The sequence below is a fragment of the Triticum aestivum genome, chromosome 3B, assembly GCF_018294505.1.
Source record: "Triticum aestivum cultivar Chinese Spring chromosome 3B, IWGSC CS RefSeq v2.1, whole genome shotgun sequence".
In the NCBI taxonomy this organism is placed as follows: Eukaryota; Viridiplantae; Streptophyta; class Magnoliopsida; order Poales; family Poaceae; genus Triticum; species Triticum aestivum.
Genome location: NC_057801.1, coordinates 547,253,536 through 547,273,237, shown reverse-complemented (window position 1 = coordinate 547,273,237; position 19,702 = coordinate 547,253,536). Strand labels below are relative to the sequence as shown.

At 46.3% G+C, this 19,702-nt stretch overlaps 1 protein-coding gene across 1 annotated transcript; it reads left to right on the top strand.

Moving 5' to 3' along the window:
* Positions 1-14,647: 14,647 nt before the first annotated feature.
* Positions 14,648-16,631, top strand: LOC123070828 (interactor of constitutive active ROPs 1). The gene is made up of 3 exons (XM_044494188.1): positions 14,648-14,986; positions 15,075-15,231; positions 15,312-16,631. The coding sequence occupies exons 1-3, from the start codon at positions 14,973-14,975 to the stop codon at positions 16,293-16,295; spliced, it is 1,155 nt and encodes a 384-aa protein (XP_044350123.1). The 5' UTR covers positions 14,648-14,972; the 3' UTR covers positions 16,296-16,631.
* The last annotated feature ends 3,071 nt before the right edge of the window (positions 16,632-19,702 follow it).

The window sequence follows — 19,702 nt, the reverse complement described above, 5'->3', positions numbered from 1 at the left end:
ATCAAATACCCAGGTGCTACTGTGAGCTCTGATAAGGTACACATCAATAACATGTATATCACATATACTTTTGTTCACCTTGCCATCCTTCTTATCCGCCAAATACTTGGGCCAGTTCCGCTTCCGGTGACCAGTCTGCTTGCAGTAGAAGCACTCAGTCTCAGGCTTAGGTCCAGACTTGGGTTTCTTCTCTTGAGCAGCAACTTGTTTGCTGTTCTTCTTGAAGTTCCCCTTCTTTTTCCCTTTGCCCTTTTTCTTGAAACTGGTGGTCTTATTGACCATCAACACTTGATGCTCCTTCTTGATTTCTACCTCCGCAGCCTTTAGCATTGCTAAGAGCTCGGGAATTGTCTTATCCATCCCTTGCATATTATAGTTCATCACGAAGCTCTTGTAGCTTGGTGGCAGTGATTGAAGAATTCTGTCAATGACGCTATCATCCGGAAGATTAACTCCGAGTTGAATCAAGTGGTTATTATACCCAGACATTCTGAGTATATGCTCACTTACAAAACTATTCTCCTCCATCTTACAGCTGTAGAACTTATTGGAGACTTCATATCTCTCAATCCGGGCATTTGCTTGAAATATTAACTTCAACTCCTGGAACATCTCATATGCTCCATGACGTTCAAAACGTCGTTGAAGTCCTGGTTCTAAGCCGTAAATCATGGCACACTGAACTATCGAGTAGTCATCAGCTTTGCTCTGCTAGACGTTCATAACATCTGGTGTTGCTCCTGCAGCAGGTTTGGCACCTAGCGGTGCTTCCAGGACGTAATTCTTCTATGCAGCAATGAGGATAATCCTCAAGTTACGGACCCAGTTCGTGTAATTGCTACCATCATCTTTTAACTTTGCTTTCTCAAGGAACGCATTAAAATTCAACGGAACAACAACATGAGCCATCTATCCACAACAAACATAGACAAGCAAAATACTATCAGGTACTAAGTTCATGATAAATTTAAGTTCAATTAATCATATTACTAAAGAACTCCCACTTAGATAGAAATTCCTCTAATCATCTAAGTGATCACGTGATCCAAATCAACTAAACCATAACCGATCATCACGTGAAATGGAGTAGTTTCCAATGGTGAACATCACTATGTTGATCATATCTACTATATGATTCACGCTCGACCTTTCAGTCTCAGTGTTCCGAGGCCGTATCTGCATATGCTAGGCTCATCAAGTTTAACCCGAGTATTCTGCGTGTGCAAAACTGGCTTGCACCCATTGTAGATGGACGTAGAGCTTATCACACCCGATCATCACGTGGTATTTGGGCATGACGAACTTTGGCAACAGTGCATACTCAGGGAGAACACTTTTATCTTGAAATTCAGTGAGAGATCATCTTATAATGCTACCGCCAATCAAAGCAAGATAAGATGCATAAAAGATAAACATCACATGCAATCAATATAAGTGGTATGATATGGCCATCATCATCTTGTGCATGTGATCTCCATCTCCGAAGCACCGTCATGATCACCATTGTCACCGGCATGACACCTTGATCTCCATCGTAGCATCGTTGTCGTCTCGCCAACTATTGCTTCTATGACTATCGCTACCGCTTAGTGATAAACTAAAGCAATTACAGGGCGATTGCATTGCATACAATAAAGCGACAACCATATGGCTCTGCCGGTTGCTGATAACTCAGTTACAAAACATGATCATCTCATACAATAAAATATAGTATCACGTCTTGACCATATCACATCACAACATGCCCTGCAAAAACAAGTTAGACGTCCTCTACTTTGTTGTTGCAAGTTTTACGTGGCTGCTACAGGCTGAGCAAGAATCGTTCTTACCTACGCATCAAAACCACAACGATAGTTCATCAAGTTAGTGTCATTTTAACCTTCTCAAGGACCGGGCGTAGCCACACTCGGTTCAACTAAAGTTGGAGAAACTGTCACCCGCTAGCCACCTGTGTGCAAAGCACGTTGGTAGAACCAGTCTCGCGTAAGCGTACGCGTAATGTCGGTCAGAGCCGCTTCATCCAACAATACCGCCGAACCAAAGTATGACATGTTGGTAAACAGTATGACTTGTATCGCCCACAACTCACTTGTGTTCTACTCGTGCATATAACATAAATGCATAAAACCATGCTCGGATGCCACTGTTGGGTAACGTAGTAATTTCAAAAAAAATCCTACGCACACACAAGATCATGGTGATGCATAGCAACGTGAGGGGAGAGTGTGTCCACGTACCCTCGTTGACCGAAAGTGGAAGCGTTAGCACAACGCGGTTGATGTAGTCATACGTCTTCACGGCCCGACCGATCAAGCACCGAAACTATGGCACCTCCGAGTTCTTGCACACGTTCAGCTCGATGACGTCCCTCGTACTCCGATCCAGCCGAGTGTCGAGGGAGAGTTCCACCAGCACGACAGCGTGGTGACAATGATGATGTTCTACCATCGCAGGGCTTCGCCTAAGCACCACTACGATATTATCGAGGAGGACTATGGTGGAGGGGGGCACCGCACACGACTAAGAGATCAATGATCAATTGTTGTGTCTATGGGGTGCCCCCCTCCCCCGTATATAAAGGATCTTCATGTCTTGACCATTTCGAGACTCCTCGTCATGTCCTTGATCACATCCGGGACTCCGAACAACCTTCGGTACATCAAAACACATAAACTCATAATATAACTATCATCTTACTTTAAGCGTGTGGACCCTACGGGTTCGAGAACTATGTAGACATGACCGAGACACGTCTCAGGTCAATAACCAATAGCGGAACCTCGATGCTCATATTGGCTCCTACATATTCTACGAAGATCTTTATCGGTCAAACCGCATAACAACATACGTTGTTCCCTTTGTCATTGGTATGTTACTTGCCCAAGATTCGATCGTCGGTATCTCAATACCTAGTTCAATCTCGTTACCGGCAAGTCTCTTTACTCGTTACGTAATGCATCATCTCGTAACTAACTCATTAGCTACATTGCTTGCAAGGCTTATAGTGATGTGCATTACCGAGAGGGCCCAGAGATACCTCTCCGACAATCGGAGTGACAAATCCTAATCTCGAAATACGTCAACTCAACAAGTACCTTCGGAGACACCTGTAGAGCACCTTTATAATCACCCAGTTACGTTGTGACGTTTGGTAGCACACAAAGTGTTCCTCTGGTAAGCGGGAGTTACATAATCTCATAGTCATAGGAACATGTATAAGTCATGAAGAAAGCAATAGCAACATACTAAACGATCAAGTGCTAAGCTAACGGAATGGGTCAAGTCAATCACATCATTCTCCTAATGATGTGATCCCGTTAATCAAATGACAACTCATGTCTATGGTTAGGAAACTTAACCATCTTTGATTCACGGGCTAGTCAAGTAGAGGCATACTAGTGACACTATGTTTGTCTATGTATTCACACATGTATTATGTTTCCGGGTAATACAATTCTAGCATGAATAATAAACATTTATCATGATATGAGGAAATAAATAATAACTTTATTATTGCCTCTAGGGCATATTTCCTTCATTTGACAACCTAGTTGTTCGTACTCTCCTCACCACACAGGCATGGCTTTTCGTCTTACTTGCCCGTACACCTCGCAGCAGAACGCTCGCGCTGAGCGTATCCTTCGCACTCTTAATGACTGCGTTCGGACTCTCCTCTTTCATGCCAATGTGCCTACCCACTTTTAGCCTGACGCTCTCGCCACCGCTTCACTCCTCATTAACATCCATCCATGTCGCACTCGCGGGAACTTTGCACCTCATCACCTTCTCTTTAGTGCACCACCCTCTTATGATGAGCTTCGCATCTTCAGCTGCCTTTGCTACCCTAGCATCACCGCTACAGCACCTCATAAGCTTGCACCCTGCTCCGTCGCCTGCATCTTTCTCGGCTACCCACCTGATACTAAGGGCTACCGCTGCTATGATCCCGTCTCCCATCGTGTTTTCACCTCCCGACACGTTTACTTTGATGAGATGGTGTTTCCGTTTCAGCAGCAGGTACCCCTTGTCGCCTCATCACCACCAGCCACCGGCGGCCCTTTGGTGACTCCGTCAGGTGGACGGCCCTGTCCGGTCCTTGGACCGCCTCCAGGCTTTGGCGGTCCTCGCGCCGTGGGACGAGCTTCCCCTACGCTGGCGCCTGCCCCCTCGGCCTCCTCGGCCAACCACGATGTCGCGGCTGGCGCCCCGCCTTCACCCGCCGCGGGCTCGGGCGCTGCTGGCTCGGCCGCCCCTTCGGCCATCGCCTCACCGGCCGCGTCACCGGCCGCCTCGCCGGTGGCTTCGCCGCCCGTCTCGCCGACCGCTCCGGTGTTGCCGATTGGCCCTGTTACACGGGCTAGAATTGGCATTCACCATCCGAGCCTCCGGTACTCGAGCGATGAGTACCTCCTTGCTGCCTCCACTACGGAGCCGTCTCCTCTTCCCGCGTCCGCTCGCGCAGCCCTCCGTGATCCTCACTGGCTTGCGGCGATGCAGGAAGAGTTCGACGCTCTTCAGCGGAACCGTACCTGAACACTGGTTCCCCGACCTCCTCGCGCCAACGTCATCACCAGCAGGTGGGTTTTTCGCCACAAGACCCGCTTGGATGGTACACTTGAGCACTTCAAGGCTCGCTGGGTGGTTCGTTGTTTGTGACAGCGCACTGGAGTTGACTTCACTGAGACGTTTGCCCCGGTTGTCAAACCGGGCACGATCCGCACCGTCCTCCAGCTTGCGGTGTCCCGAGGCTGGCCAGTTCATCAGATGGATGTCTCCAACGCCTTCCTCCACGGCCATCTTGAGGAGCAGGTGTATTGTGAGCAGCCCACTGGTTTTGTCGACGCATCTCTTCCTGGCCTGCTATGTCTTGAGCTTGCGTTGGTTTTCCTTAAAGAGGAAAGGGTGATGCAGCAGAGTAGCGTAAGTATTTCCCTCGGTTTTTGAGAACCAAGGTATCAATCCAGTAGGAGGCTCCTCAAAATCCCACGCACCTACACAAACAAACCAAGAACTCACAACCAACGCAATAAAGGGGTTGTCAATCCCTTCACTGCCACTTGCGAAAGTGAGATCTGATAGAGATAGTATGATAAGATAAATATATTGTTGGTATTTTATATTATAGATGCAAAAAGTAAAGATGCAAATAAAAGTAGATTGGAAGCAAATATGATAAGAGATAGACCTGGGGGCCATAGGTTTCACTAGAGGCTTCTCTCGAGATAGCATAAGTATTATGGTGGGTGAACAAATTACTGTCGAGCACTTGATAGAAAATCGAATAATTATGAGATTATCTAGGTAATGATCATGTATATAGGCATCACATCCGCAACAAGTAGACCGACTCCTGCCTGCATCTACTACTATTACTCCACACATCGAATGACTCCTGCCTGCATCTAGAGTATTAAGTTCACAAAGAACAGAGTAACGCATTAAGCAAGATGACATGATGTAGAGGGATAAACTCAAGCAATATGATATAAACCCCATCTTGTTATCCTCGATGGCAACAATACAATACGTACCTTGCAACCCTTTCTGTCACTGGGTAAGGACATCGCAAGATTGAACCCAAAGCTAAGCACTCCTCCCATGGCAAGAAAGATCAATCTAGTAGGCCAAACCAAACTGATAATTCGAAGAGACTTGCAAAGATAACTCAATCATACATAAAAGAATTCAGAGAAGATTCAAATATTATTCATAGATAAACTTGATCATAAACCCACAATTCATCGGATCTCGACAAACACACCGCAAAAAGAGATTACATCAAATAGATCTCCACAAGAGAGGGGGAGAACATTGTATTGAGATCCAAAAAGAGAGAAGAAGCCATAAAGCTAATAACTATGGACCCGTAGGTCTATGGTAAACTACTCACAACTCATCGGAAGGGCTATGGTGTTGATATAGAAGCCCTCCATGGTCGATTCCCCCTCCAGTAGAGCACCGACGAAGGCTCCAAGATGAGATCTCACGGATACAGAAGGTTACGGCGGTGGAAATTGTGTTTCGGGTGCTCCCTGGTTGTTTTCGGGGTACGTAGGCTTATATAGAAGGAAGAAGTACGCCGGTGGACGCCCGAGGGGCCCATGAGACAGGGGGGCGCGCCCTATAGGGGGGCGCCCTCCTATCTCGTGGAGGCCTCGGCTGCTTCTTGACTTGCACTCCAAGTCCTCTGGATCACGTTCGTTCCAAAAATCACGCTCCCGAAGGTTTCATTCCGTTTGGACTTCGTTTGATATTCCTTTTCTTCGAAATACTGAAATAGGCATAAAACAGCAATACGGGTTGGGCCTCCGGTTAGTAGGTTAGTCCCAAAAATGATATAAATGTGTAAAATAAAGCCCATAAACATCCAAAAGGGGTAATATAATAGCATGGAACAATCAAAAATTATAGATACGTTAGAAACGTATCAAGCATCCCCAAGCTTAATTCCTGCTCGTCCTCGAGTAGGTAAATGATAAAAAGAGAATTTTTGATGTGGAATGCTACCTAGCATAATTCTCAATGTAATTTTCTTTATTGTGGCATGAATGTTCAAATCCAAATGATTCAAAATAAAAGTTCATATTTATAAAAGAAAATAGAAACACTTCAAGCATACTAATCAAAGCAATCATGTCTTCTCAAAATAACATGGCAAAGAAAGTTCATCCCTACAAAATCATATAGTTAGGCTATGCTTCATTTTCGTCACACAAAGATATTCCCAACTTCTATACCCGCGATGACAAGCCAAGAAATTGTTTCATACTTAAATAATCTCAAACTTTTTCAACCTTCACGCAATACATGAGCGTGAGCCATGGATATAGCACTATGGGTGGAATAGAATATGATGATGGGGATTGTGTGGAGAAGACAAAAAAAGGAGAAAGTCTCACATTGACGAGGATAATCAATGGGCTATGGAGATGCCCATCAATTGATGTCAACATGAGGAGTAGGGTTTGCCATGCAACAGATGCACTAGAGCTATAAATAGATGCTCAACAAAAGAAAACTAGTGGGTGTGTATCCAACTTGCTTGCTCACGAAGACCTAGGGAATTTGAGGAAGCCCATCGTAGGAATATACAAGCCAAGTTCTATAATGAAAATTTCCCACTAGTATGAAAAAGGCAACTTATGAGACTCACTATATGAAAAACATGGTGCTACTTTGAAGCACAATATATGAGATTTACTACATGAAGAACAGGGTGCTAGTTTGAAGCACAAGTGTGGAAAAAGAGATAGTAACGGCGATTTAGTTTGCAATATCGTCTATGGAGGCGAGTATGGATGCGTTGAGCAGGAACGTATTGATGGAGGAGGAAGGCATCGGCAAGGTTGTCCTTTTTCACACACGTTGCATTGTGAAGGAACAGTGTGTCAATTTGACGATTGATGAAGGTTCCGCGGTCAACATGGTGAGCATCGAAGTGGTGGAAAAATTGGGGCTGAAGATGGCACCTCTTGAAAGACCGTACATGTTGAAGTGGTTCAAAGGTGACATCAAAATTACTCATCGGATTTTGCTAATTTTTGATTTGGGGAAATATTGTTGTGCGGAATTTTATCACGTTTGTCCAGTGCCCATGGTGTCGTGCCATCTGCTACTTGGGAACCCATGGTGCACGCGTGTCGGGGCTGTTCCGATTGCCAAGAAGAATACTTACTCGCTATCATGGAAGGGCCAACGATTTTGTTTTACTCCAATGCCAACAGATGTATTTGTTCCAGATTGGAAAAGTCGTTTGCTGAAAAGAAGAGAAGAGCAAGAAGATATAAAGGAAAAAAATGATGGACCGATAGAGGGGCTGAATCTTTTGGTGGAGAAGGTGAAAGATGATTGTGGTGCAAAGGGACAGCGGTGGAGTGTTTTTAAAACACAGTGTAAGATCAAGAATCATGCTTGCAAGATGATAATTGATGGTGGCAGTTTTACCAATGCCATCAGCAAAGATCTTGTGAAAGAATTGGGTTTATCCATGTGGCGGCACCCACAACCGCATCACATGGAGTGGTTATATAACTCCGGCAAATTAAAAATTACACACAAGGTACGTGTGACATTTGCTGTTGGAGATTATGTTGACAAGGTGGATTGTGATGTTGTGCCGATGGATGCGTGCCAGTTGCTATTAGGAAGACCATGGCAGTTTAATCATGATGCGGTCCATGCTGGAAGATCTAACACATACACGTTCATGCATGATGGAAGGAAGCATGTGCTGAAACCAATGGCAGACAATGCAATAACCATAGAGATGCAAGTTCCGGAGAGGAAGGTGGTACAAAAAATAGACTCGAAACCGAGGACGGTTTCGCTTGAAGGGAGGGAGGATGATACACACATGGCACCATCGATTGTTGACGCTAATGATGTTGAACCAGTTAAGAAATCAAGTCATGGAAAAGTCATGGAAAATAATATTGTGCATGCAGCTGAATTTCATCGAGGAAAAGATGGTGTGTTGCGTCAAATATGTGGATCATGGATCAGTAGTACAAGAAAACCAACCCAGGTTTATTTGGTGCCTATAAACGTGCAGAGTTTCTTGAATATATGACACACAATGTACGTAAAACAAATGGTGTGCCACATATTAAAGTGCAACAAAGAAGATGGATACACAAGCAGTGCAAGTCAGAGACGACACGTTGCATGAGTCAAGAGGAACCGCAGTCAGATGATATAATTCCGAATTTCCAAACTCCTCCACGTATAATTTTAATAGGCTCAGTTCTGATCCATATTAGTACATGAGTCCTGTTCTTTTATTTGATACGTGCCAAGAGTTATAGTCACACTTTTGTTTTATAGGAAAGGAGAAGCAACGTGAGTTGTCCAGCGATGTAAAACAGAAACGTGAGGAGTCCAGATCTTGTGGGGTTAGTTTACGTAGTAGGTAAGATTTAGTTTCTTTTTTATCTTTAAAGGCCAGGGTGGAAATATGGTGTTGCATATATAAGGCAAAGGCTTCGGCCGTGTAAATGTCCTTTTTATTTATTTTCTTTCTTTCTTTTTTTGGCCTTTCTTCTTTTCTTTTTCTTTTTTTTCTTTGGGCAATGGTCTAATAATGATGATCATCACACTTTTATTGATTACAACATATGAATTACAACTTGAAACTAGAACAGGATATGACTCTATATGAATGCCTCCGGCGGTGTATCGTGATGGTGCAATGAATCAAGAGTGACATGTATGAAAAATAATGCATGGTGACTTTGCCACAAATACGATGTCAACTACATGATCATGCAATGGCAAAATGACAAAAGTAATGTATGTCATGATGATGATAAACGGAACGGTGGAAAGTTGCATGGCAATATATCTCAGAATGGCTATGGAAATGCCATAATAGGTAGGTATGGTGGCTGTTTTCAGGAAGATATAAGGAGGTTTATGTGTGATAGAGCGTATCGTATCACGGGGTTTGGATGCACCGGCGAAGTTCGCACCAACTCTCAAGGTGAGAAAGGGCAATGCACGGTGCCGAAGAGGCTAGCAATGGTGGAAAGGTAAAAGTGCGTATAATCCATGAACTCAACATTAGTCAAAAGAACTCATATACTTAGAAGTCATCAAAAATTAAGCATTACGCGCATGCTCCTAGGGGGATAGATTGGTAGGAAAAGACCATCGCTCGTCCCCGACCGCCACTCATAAGGATGCACAAGCTAGGTACACTTCATGTTTCAAATTTGTTACACAACTTTAACCATACGTGCATGCTACGGGACTTGCTAACTTCAACACAAGCATTCTTTAAATTTATAATCACCCAACTAGCATGACTTTAATGTCACTACCTCCATATCTCAAAACAATTATCAAGTATCAAATTGATCATAGCATCCAATTCACTTCCTATGATAGTTTTTATTATACCCAACTTGGATGCCTACCATTCTAGGACCAAATTATAACCATAGCAAATACCATGTTGTTCCAAAAGACTCTTAAAAAGATATAAGTGAAGCATGAGAGACTAGCAATTACTACAAAATAAATCACCACCGTGCTCTAAAAGATATAAGTGAAGCACTAGAGCAAAAACTATCAAGCTCAAAAAGATATAAGTAAAGCACATAGAGCATTCTAGCAAATTCTAATCAAATAGACTTCTCTCAAAAGGTGTGTACAGCAAGAATGATTGTGGTAAACTAAAAAGCAAAGACTAATATAATACACGACGCTCCAAGCAAAATACATATCATGTGGCGAATAAAAATATAGCTCCAAGTAAAGTTACCAATGAACGAAGACGAAAGAGGGCAAATTTTGGAGATGATGACCTACTCCGACGCGGACTGGGCTGGCTGCCCAGACACTCGTCGGTCCACCTCTGACTACTGTGTCTACCTCGGTCCTTCACTCATCTCGTGGTCGTCCAAGCGACAACCCACGGTTTCGCGCTCCAGCGCGGAGGCTGAGTACCGAGTTGTAGCTAATGCTATTGCTGAGTGTACCTGGCTACGACAGTTACTTCAGGAGCTACATCACGACGTCTCCCAGGCTACTGTTGTCTATTGCGACAACGTTTCTGCGGTGTACCTCTCCGCCAACTCCGTTCATCATCACCGGACTAAACACATTGAGCTGGACATTCACTTTGTGCGCGAGCAGGTGGCCCTTTGGACGTATTCGGGTTCTCCATGTGCGGACTGCGCAACAGTTCACTGATGTGATGACGAAGGGATTGCCGACTTCCACCTTCGAGGAGTTTCGTTCTAGTCTTTGCGTCACTGGCGCCGCTTCGAGTGCGCGGGGGGGGGGGGGTTGAGTATATTGTGTACGTGTATATTTGTGTATAGGGCCCACCTCCTGTTTCCTCTGTATTGTTGAGGTTGTGGCCCACCTCTATACTTATATATACGTGCCTGGTGCACCGATCAATACATCGCGATTGCACAACCTATTCTCGTATTCCACACTTATAAACACACACTCATACTCTACATTTATGAGCATTTTCGACAGGCTGAGCCGATACATCATCTTGAGATTGACGAAGTCACTACAAACGTCTCTAATTGACGGAAACGTCTTTTGCCACTAAACACGCATCACCAGAAATTCTAAATTTTTTTTAGAAATAATGCGAGCACCAGGACTTAAATCCTGATGGGCTGAGATATCATCTTTCTCCTAACCATCCAAGCATAGATTGGTTTACATAATCTTGACGTTCGATTTTTGAGGAACCCAGGGCGACCCCCTCCATCGGGAGCACCTTTTTCGCTATGTCCAGGTTTTTTTTGTCACTATGTACATGTTATTGATCCAAAACAATGTTTATAGGTCCTTCAAGAGCAATTTTATCCCTATGTACAGGTCAATGTAAGTGGGCAAAAAAAGAAGGCCCAGCTTACGCGCACAAAGACCCAAATATTAAAAGATAGCAATTTGCACGCAGACTAGAAAATTGAAAACAGAAAGATTGCAATCTTTTTTAAATATAAAATCATGTAGATATGTATTCGAAAAATCATATATATTTCATGGCAACTAAAACAAGCATGTAATTTGCCATGTTTAGGAAATAGCCACAAACTAGCATATATTTTTGAAAATTCAAGTGTACTATACCTAACGCACACAAAAATGACATGATTGTACAAAAGTTAAATTGCAACAAGTTCACTTTGCAATGGATGTTGAAAAACACTTCATGACAATTAAGTGTGAACAATTAGCCACGATACGGGACTTAAAGACTAGTGACTTTTAACATTTGAAACATGGCAAAAAAATGGCACTGGTGATGGTATCCGGACTAAGGTACCACGGTGGGTTATTTGCCGTGACAACAAGAATGTAGGTAAGTGAACACAAGCACCTAGCAAAAATAGTTGCAACAAACGCTCACAAAAACATGATGCGGCACTGTTTATTGCATCAAGATCAGTGCAGCTCATCCGAATAGGCGTTTGCGTCGGGATCCTGGAAATCTGACGTCGGATTTTTGCTGGTTTCGTAATCTCAGGGGGGCTTCTTGGCGTTAGCACGCACGACCGACATGTATGGGCCACCTTCGCTTAACGAGTCTGACTGATCAGGTAAAGCATGCACCGAAGAAGAAGACCACTAGGCATCGGTAAGCATAATTTCGTCTCTTTGTGAAGTGCAATCAACGCAACATCCAAAAATTTAACCCGCAACGATGTCACGTGTGGGTGCGTGCGTTGCGAGGTGTTTTTCATGGGCGTACGCTAGTGTCTGTCACTCTAGCAAGCAGTGCGCGCAGCCTTCCACGCGACGTCTGTGCCGCTCATTGGGCCATCCGCGGTGAAAGTCCATGCGTCCTTCCTCGCTGACGGTTTTACAAAGTAAACTAAACTAGATTTTGTTTCCTCGGGAAGAAAGAGGATATACATACAGAGAGAAAAGTCTAGACCACTAGTGACAAGAAAGGAACCAACCCACACACACAGACACGAGACATGTGCACTACTAGGACCCAAGCATTTGTTGGGCACGTTCGTTGATCTCCTCCTTACTCTTCCTCCCTCTTCTCCTTTGTCCTCTCCTGCCGCTATCCCATCTCCCACGGCCTACAGGCAGCATCTTGCTCATCTCAGAAAGCTTCCAAAGTTGCAACTTCCAAGGCGAGGGAGGGAGCCCTACGCTTCGTGACCGGTTGCATCACACTTACGGCTCAGGTGTACACTATGCTCTTGGACGTTGCACCTGTCCCGATCGACCGTTCGTTCGTGTGCAGTGCGTATCCACTATTTTCCTCTGTGATCTCATCTCATTACTCGTGTCGCCCGTATGTATAGTACCATGCTGGATGGAGCAGGTGTATGTGTCACAATCACCCCTTGGACGCATGCAGGCGAGCAGGTGATCATGTCTCGGAAACTGCAAGATATGGGTCGATATTGACTTCACCCTACTAGATTATGCTTCTGTCCATCTGGTCTTGTTAAAACTACTTCCAGAATGCGGTCATATCTTGCGAGAGATTAGAAAATATGTCGATCATGTAGGTGTATGACTCTACTATGTGTCACGATCGATTGCTTTGCTATATGCGTGGTACTTCTCGGCCCGTCGTGTGGGGGCAAAAATAATCTTTTTGTCTCAAAAATCATGCTTTGCACGGGAACACTTGTGACTTGAGGGAAAGGTGATGCTAACTCGACAGCAGTACCACTCGGTGCGAGCGCTTAGGTGAGCGATACACATCCCACGCTAACTAGTTCTAGTTGGGCTACAGGTGATTATTAGGCACAACGTCTTTGTTGCACGAACTGACAACGACCATGACATGGGTTTTCTGCTGCAAGAGCTACTCGACCCGTGCACCTGATCTCCGACGATCTTGTGTGTGCTTTACATTTTTTGACTTGCAGATCCAGCTGCCCGCGCAGCCTGCTTAAAAACGAGCTACTACTATGTGCCGTGGTACTAGATTGCTCAGGGCGATTGCCTTCCATGCCTACATTGATTTCCCACCCATCTGCCGTGCTTGAGCGTTTTCCCTTCCAAAGACCCAACACTTGTCTCCATTAGTTGCTGTCATGTCCTGCTACTACCGTATTCCGATACTCTATACTTGGTACTACTACCTCCTCTATATCCTGCCGGTTTGCCTAGCTTCAAATGTGTAGTAGAGGTACACTGCAATGCAAATTCAGTACTACTATACTAGCAAATAGTAGCAAGATATTTTTCAAAAGGAAATGGATCAAAAGGCTAGTACTACTAAGGTTACCTCGCAGGTAAACATCGGCAGAGTAGGAAACATTCTTCAGAACCACATACTCTAATCTGAATCTGGTTGCTTCAAAAGGTTAGGAGTACGAACTGCTCGCTGCAAAAGCGAGTAAAGTAGGCGTGGCTGGACCCTGAAGCATGTGCAGCTTAATGTTACACAGATGGTGCAAACTAAGTCAATGCCCATGGAATGCCGCCTGATTGCTTCAAAACTCTCTCTTTTTTTTTGCCTCGAAAAAAGCGGCGTGAGCATCACCCTGTCCGATATTACTCGCTCGCTCGCTCGCTCGTCCGTCCGGAATCCGTCACGTCAAAATCCCGAAGCGCTGGTACGAGAGCTCTATTTGCTCACCAGATGCGTATCCGTGATGCGCGGTGCTATTTCTCCGTCGGCAGTTTTTCCCAAGCAGCCAAACAGTCACGGAGGAAGCCACCTCTGTGCCACCGTAGACCGTACCACAAGCAAGGAGCAGCAAGCAGTGAGTGATCACCGACGGTCAGATCGTCGGACGAGCGGTGGCCTCCTCTTTTTCGTGCAAGTTGCCACACGGTGGGGGCACGGCCGCGGCTCACCCTCACCAAGCTGGTCCTTTCGCCCTCAGCTCGGCGCCATGGCACGTCTTTGAACACAGGACAGCGTAGATGCCCCACGTACACGCACATGCATTCATCCCTACTACGACGAACGAACGCGCGCCCTGCCACATGAACCCAAACCCAGCACAGCAGAGGCCTCCTTTTGTTCTGATTTGTTTTGTTTTTACCCGGTTCTAGTAACGTTCTAATCCATCCGCGCGCGCCCGCATTAACGCTGGGCCGAGGGTGTGCCACCAACCAGTCGAGGTCGGGGCCTGCGCTGCGTGCGTCGCCTGGCACCGGCGCTCGCGCTCGGGTCGGCCGCGTCCCGTTGCTCCAGCGATTTCGATTTCTCCCGTTCAAATTTGAATCGCCACCGCACCGCACCGGCCCGGTCGCCTTTACGGAACCCGGCGCCCCTCTCCTCCATTTATTAATCCCGTTTTCCACGAGAGAGCAGAGAGAGTGGAGCGGTGGACTGACCCGGGGGACGAGGCTCGACTCCTTTTCTCTTTCTCGCGCCGCTGTGCCGCCTGCTTCTTGCCTGCCCGCCTTTCCACCACCCCGTCCCTCTCCTTCGTGCTCCTCTCCTCTCATCCTAGGACGACGCGCTGCAGACGCCGAGGCTAGCAGCCAGAGGCCGGGCGGGGCAACGGGCGCCGGCCATGCCGAGATCCAGGTGCGTGCGGTGCCCACTTCCTTTCAATGTCCGGTGTCGGTTTCGTTCCTTGCTGAGCCATGCCGTTGGTGCGCATTTAATCTCCCAGGGGGTCCGAGCTGCCGCAGCGGGCGTCGCCGCGCGCGCCGCTGCACCTCAAGACCACGGCCTCCTCCGAGGCCAATGGCGCGCACCACCGCCTCGTTGTCGACCGGAGCAGCCCCAAGATCGCCGACCGCCACTCGCCGCGCAGCCCGCTGCCCGAGGTACGCTGCTGTTTCTCAGTTATTTACGCTCTCCTCTGGTTATGCTCGCCATTTGATCTGACGGCGGCGCCCATTTGCAGAAGAAGCGCGCGGGGACTCGGGTGGCCGAGCTGGAGACGAAACTGGGGAAGGTGCAGGACGAGCTCAAGAAGCTGCGGGAGCAGCTCGTGTCCGCGGAGGCCGCCAAGAAGGACGCGCAGGTCGCGCTCGAGGAAGCCAAGAAGCACGTCGGCACCAAGGGGAGCCCCAAGCCGGCGGCGTCTCCTCCCTCCCCCGCTCTTCTAGCGGTCGAAGACGAGAAGAAAACTGAGGAGGTGAAGGTTGTTGAAGAACCGGCGGCCGAGGAGGAGCAGGAGAGCAGCATAAACTCCCCGGCGACCGATGTGTTTGAGGTCGTTCGGACCGAGTCGGGCGACAAGGAGAACCAGAGCGCGCTCGTCGCCGATGAGAGCGAAGAGGTGAGTTGTGGAGACAAGGCGGCACTGGCCGAGGAGGATGTGGAAGTGGAGGAGACCAAGACCATGATTGAGGAGGATGGCAAGGACTCCGCGGCCATTGGCGGCGGCGAAAAGGAGAGCCCGGAGCTCGTGGAGCTCAAGGCTCAGCTGATGGCCAAGGAGATGGAAGTCGTCGTCCTCACGTCCGACAATGCCGAGCTCAAGAAGCAGGCCGACGAGGCCGCGGCGGCGGTCAAGAGGGCTGACGAGGAGGCTGTGGCCAAGGCTTTCCTTATCGAGCAGGAGCTGAAGGAGAACGCGGCGCGGGAGGCCCGGGTGGGCGAGCAGCTGAGGGCGTCCGAGGCCGCGCGCGAGGCGCTGGACGCCGAGATGCGGCGCCTGCGCGTGCAGACCGAGCAGTGGCGCAAGGCGGCCGAGGCGGCCGCCGCGGTGATCGGTGGGGACGCCCATCTCGTCGGTCACCACGGCCTTGCCGGCAATGCCAACGGGTGGGGGTCCCCGGCCACGATGCCGGACGACGGCGAGGACGAGGGGTTCGGCAGCAAGCGGAAGGGCGCCGGCATCCGGATGCTCGGCGACCTGTGGAAGAAGAAGGGCAACAAGTGAAGTGAAGGCGACAACCAGAGTGGCATATCTGTATATGCCCAACGCTCGTCTCTCTTGGATGGATCACAGATTCGCAGTTCGCGACGGCGAGCTAGCTCAGCTCAGCTCAGCTCGCGCTCTAGCTCATGCTTCCATCAATGCACTGATGTTTACTGCATTTTGGTTCGTATTTCGCTTATGCTTGTATGATGATGATGATATGATGTTCGTGAGATTAAACTCTGTTTGGTGCTGCCGTCGTGAACTGTATTGAACCGTATGATGATGATCGATGGCTGCATGCTGCATTGCTGCTGCTGCCCATTGTAAGATACAGTTCGGCGTTATCTTGGGTTCTGTTGAAGCTTTACTAGACCGTTGGCTGTTCTAGGGAATAATTTTGGTAATCTTTTCGTCATGATTTGATGCGTGGAACACGAACTGAAATTTCCTGCTGAGCTATTGTAATGCGAACGAGATTTTTGCAAACAGAAAATTTGAAACAACGGCAAAAGATTCTTGCAAATATTCTGAAGAATCTGTTATGATTTTCCCAGTAGCCGTACAAATTCTCAATCAGCAGCAGCTCGAACATGATAAGATGCTGAATACTTCACGATTGTTGATGATTACGGCGTCTGCTTACTTCACGGTTGTTGATGATGGTTTTGGATTTCTGGATTCAGTTGATGATGAGAGGATTTTTGGATTCAGTTGTTGATGATGGCTTTGGATTTTTGGATTCAGTTGATGATGAGAGGATTTTTGGGAGATGCGGCCAAAGATTTGAGCAGCACTCCCAGCCCAGGTAATAATTTTGAAATGGCCCGGCGTCAAAGGTCTCCTCCTGGACCACAGGCTGAAATCGTGGAGTTAAAACCAAAAATAACCCTTTGCACTTTGCAGTGCCAAACTGCAAAAGGTGTGAGGTGCTGGGCCACGCACGAAATCTGCAAAAGACATACGTGTGGGGTCCGTGAATGATCGGGTAGTTCAGAGCAAGTGTCGATTAAGACTCGCTACACCACGATTACCCTAGCAAATAAAAAAAAAGACGCTGACAACGCTCACGCGTGTGGTGGGAGCAACACCCACCCACACGTCCTACAACACACAGATTGCGCCATGTCACTGCATGCATGTATGTGGTAAACTTTTTGGATTTTCAGTTTTTAAAATGTTTTACTCTTTTCGTCCCAAAATTCCTGTCTTAGATTTGTCTAGATATAGATGTATCTAATATTAAATGTGACTTGATACATCCATATTTAGACAAATCTAAGACAAATTTTTTGAGATGGAAGGGATATCTCTTAAATGAAAAATCCGATCGAAGATCCGTTTTCACCATTAAATCAATCGCGACGAGATCTTCAAAACTAGATCTCATATCAATATGTTTCGACGACTTTTTTGTTAAAAGATGCCATGTCTATTGCACATAAATTGCCATGGTGTTTACACTAAAGTTACCATGATATGTTTCATCTATTTTTCTTCTACATTTAAAAGTAAATTTTAACATATTATAAAATATGGAATTAAGAAACTATACTTGCCATGAACCACAAACTAAAATTGCAATGATACATACACTTAAAATTGCCATGTTTCATAAAAAAATAACTTTCATGGTCAAAGTACTGTAATTGCCACGGTCAAAATACAAAAGTTGCCATGATCTATAAACTAAAATTGACACATGGCAACTACAATGTAAACATCATGGCAACTTTTGGCCAAAAATAATTTCATCGAAACATATCAACATGGGATCTAGTTTTGAAGATCTCGTCGAGATGGATCTAATGGTGAAAATGGATTTTTAGTTGAATTTTTAATTAGGTGATAGAATATTTTTAGGCCGAAAACTAAAAAGATCTCCGTTGATGCCATCCATTTTGACGTGACAAAATGAATGGTAATGAAGGTGTTTGGGCCATGTTGGTTTGTGCCACACGTGTGGGCATTATTATTTGAGGAAAAAAACACAAATCGACAAGCCAAGGTCGCTCACTTGGCTGGCAATCAATCAACAATATTGAAATAGGATCTATGATCCCGTGAAGCATAGATAATTTTTTTTTCTGCGGGGGAAGCATGGAGAAGATTTATTTTATTTTATTTTTTGCGGGGAAAGAATATAGAGGGCTGTTTGGATTGTGACATGCCCCACATGGCTCTTTTTAGCGCCGGCGTCGAAAAATCGGCCCAGTCGCGCCCCCACGACCTTGTGTATCCCTGGTTTGGGCAGAAATAACAGCCGGCGAACCCGAGCGAAACGCAGGCCCCTGGGGGTGCCAGCCGAAGCCAAAAGGCGCGTGGGTCTGCTTTGTCGGCGACACACAGGCCTTTGCCCCCCCCACTTTCCCTCCATTTTCCCATTGCTTCCCCCTCCCCTTCTGCCCCTCCACTAGTAGAAAACAGGTCATTTGTCCCGATTCCAGAGGCCCATTAGCCCCGGTTCTGGAACCAGGACTAAAGGTTCGGGACTAAGCCCAAAACCTTTAGTCCCGGTTCACTTACGAACCGGGACAGAAAGGGCTCCACGTGGCTGCTGCGGGGCGCTCAGGCAGGAGGATCCTTAGTCCCGGTTGGTAATACCAACCGTGACCAAAAGGCATCCACGCGTCAACATATGGTAGGAGCTATTTTTTTTGAAAGGGGGGAGGGTTAGGGTTTTTTGGAGGGTTAATGTAGGGGTTTCATATATTGTGTTAGCTAGCTAATAGAGAGAAGTGACCTCTCTTTATCTCTGTGCTTGGTTGATGCTAGCTACTATACGTATAGAGAAAACTCGACACGCAGCTAGTAAGCAAATGAAGGCACCATTAAGTACACAAGATCGTCATGAACATATACAAAGAGAAGTGACCCCTCTTTCTTTGAGAGATTGGTCAAACAACAAGTTTTCGTATATCTATCCGACGCTACTAGCTACATATATACAATATAAGATCTCTTACAAACCCTAACACCTAAGGTCTATTTGAACTTCCACATGGTATTCTTCGGCTCTATTTATGACATGGTCAAGAAAGAATCCCACCAATTCCTCTTGAATAGCTCGTATGCGATCATGTCGTAGGAGTTCATCTCGCATCTGCCACATCTAATTTAAAGAAGTGGGTCAATACATATATATGAATGAAACTCAACACAAATGATGGTAATAAAATAAAATTATGAATTCTTTTGTTTACATACATTATATTGTTTTTCAGAGTAGCCCCGCTTAGAGGTCGTCGAGTTGTAGATGAACTTGCAAACGTAGTATCCACAAAAATCATTCCCGGCTTCCTGAAACAAGCACTTTACGAGAAATAGAGTTCAATCAAACTGATAATCAAGCATGCTCAATGGTATTGATGAAACTAGCTAGAATCAATGGGAGATGCGTGGAACTAGCTAGTAGTACTTACTTTTGG

Bases quoted from the DNA above. Each gene is read 5' to 3' on its own strand.
- LOC123070828 (XM_044494188.1), top strand. The intron at 15,232-15,311 runs GTACGCTGCTGT...GCCCATTTGCAG, and splicing joins CGCGCAGCCCGCTGCCCGAG to AAGAAGCGCGCGGGGACTCG.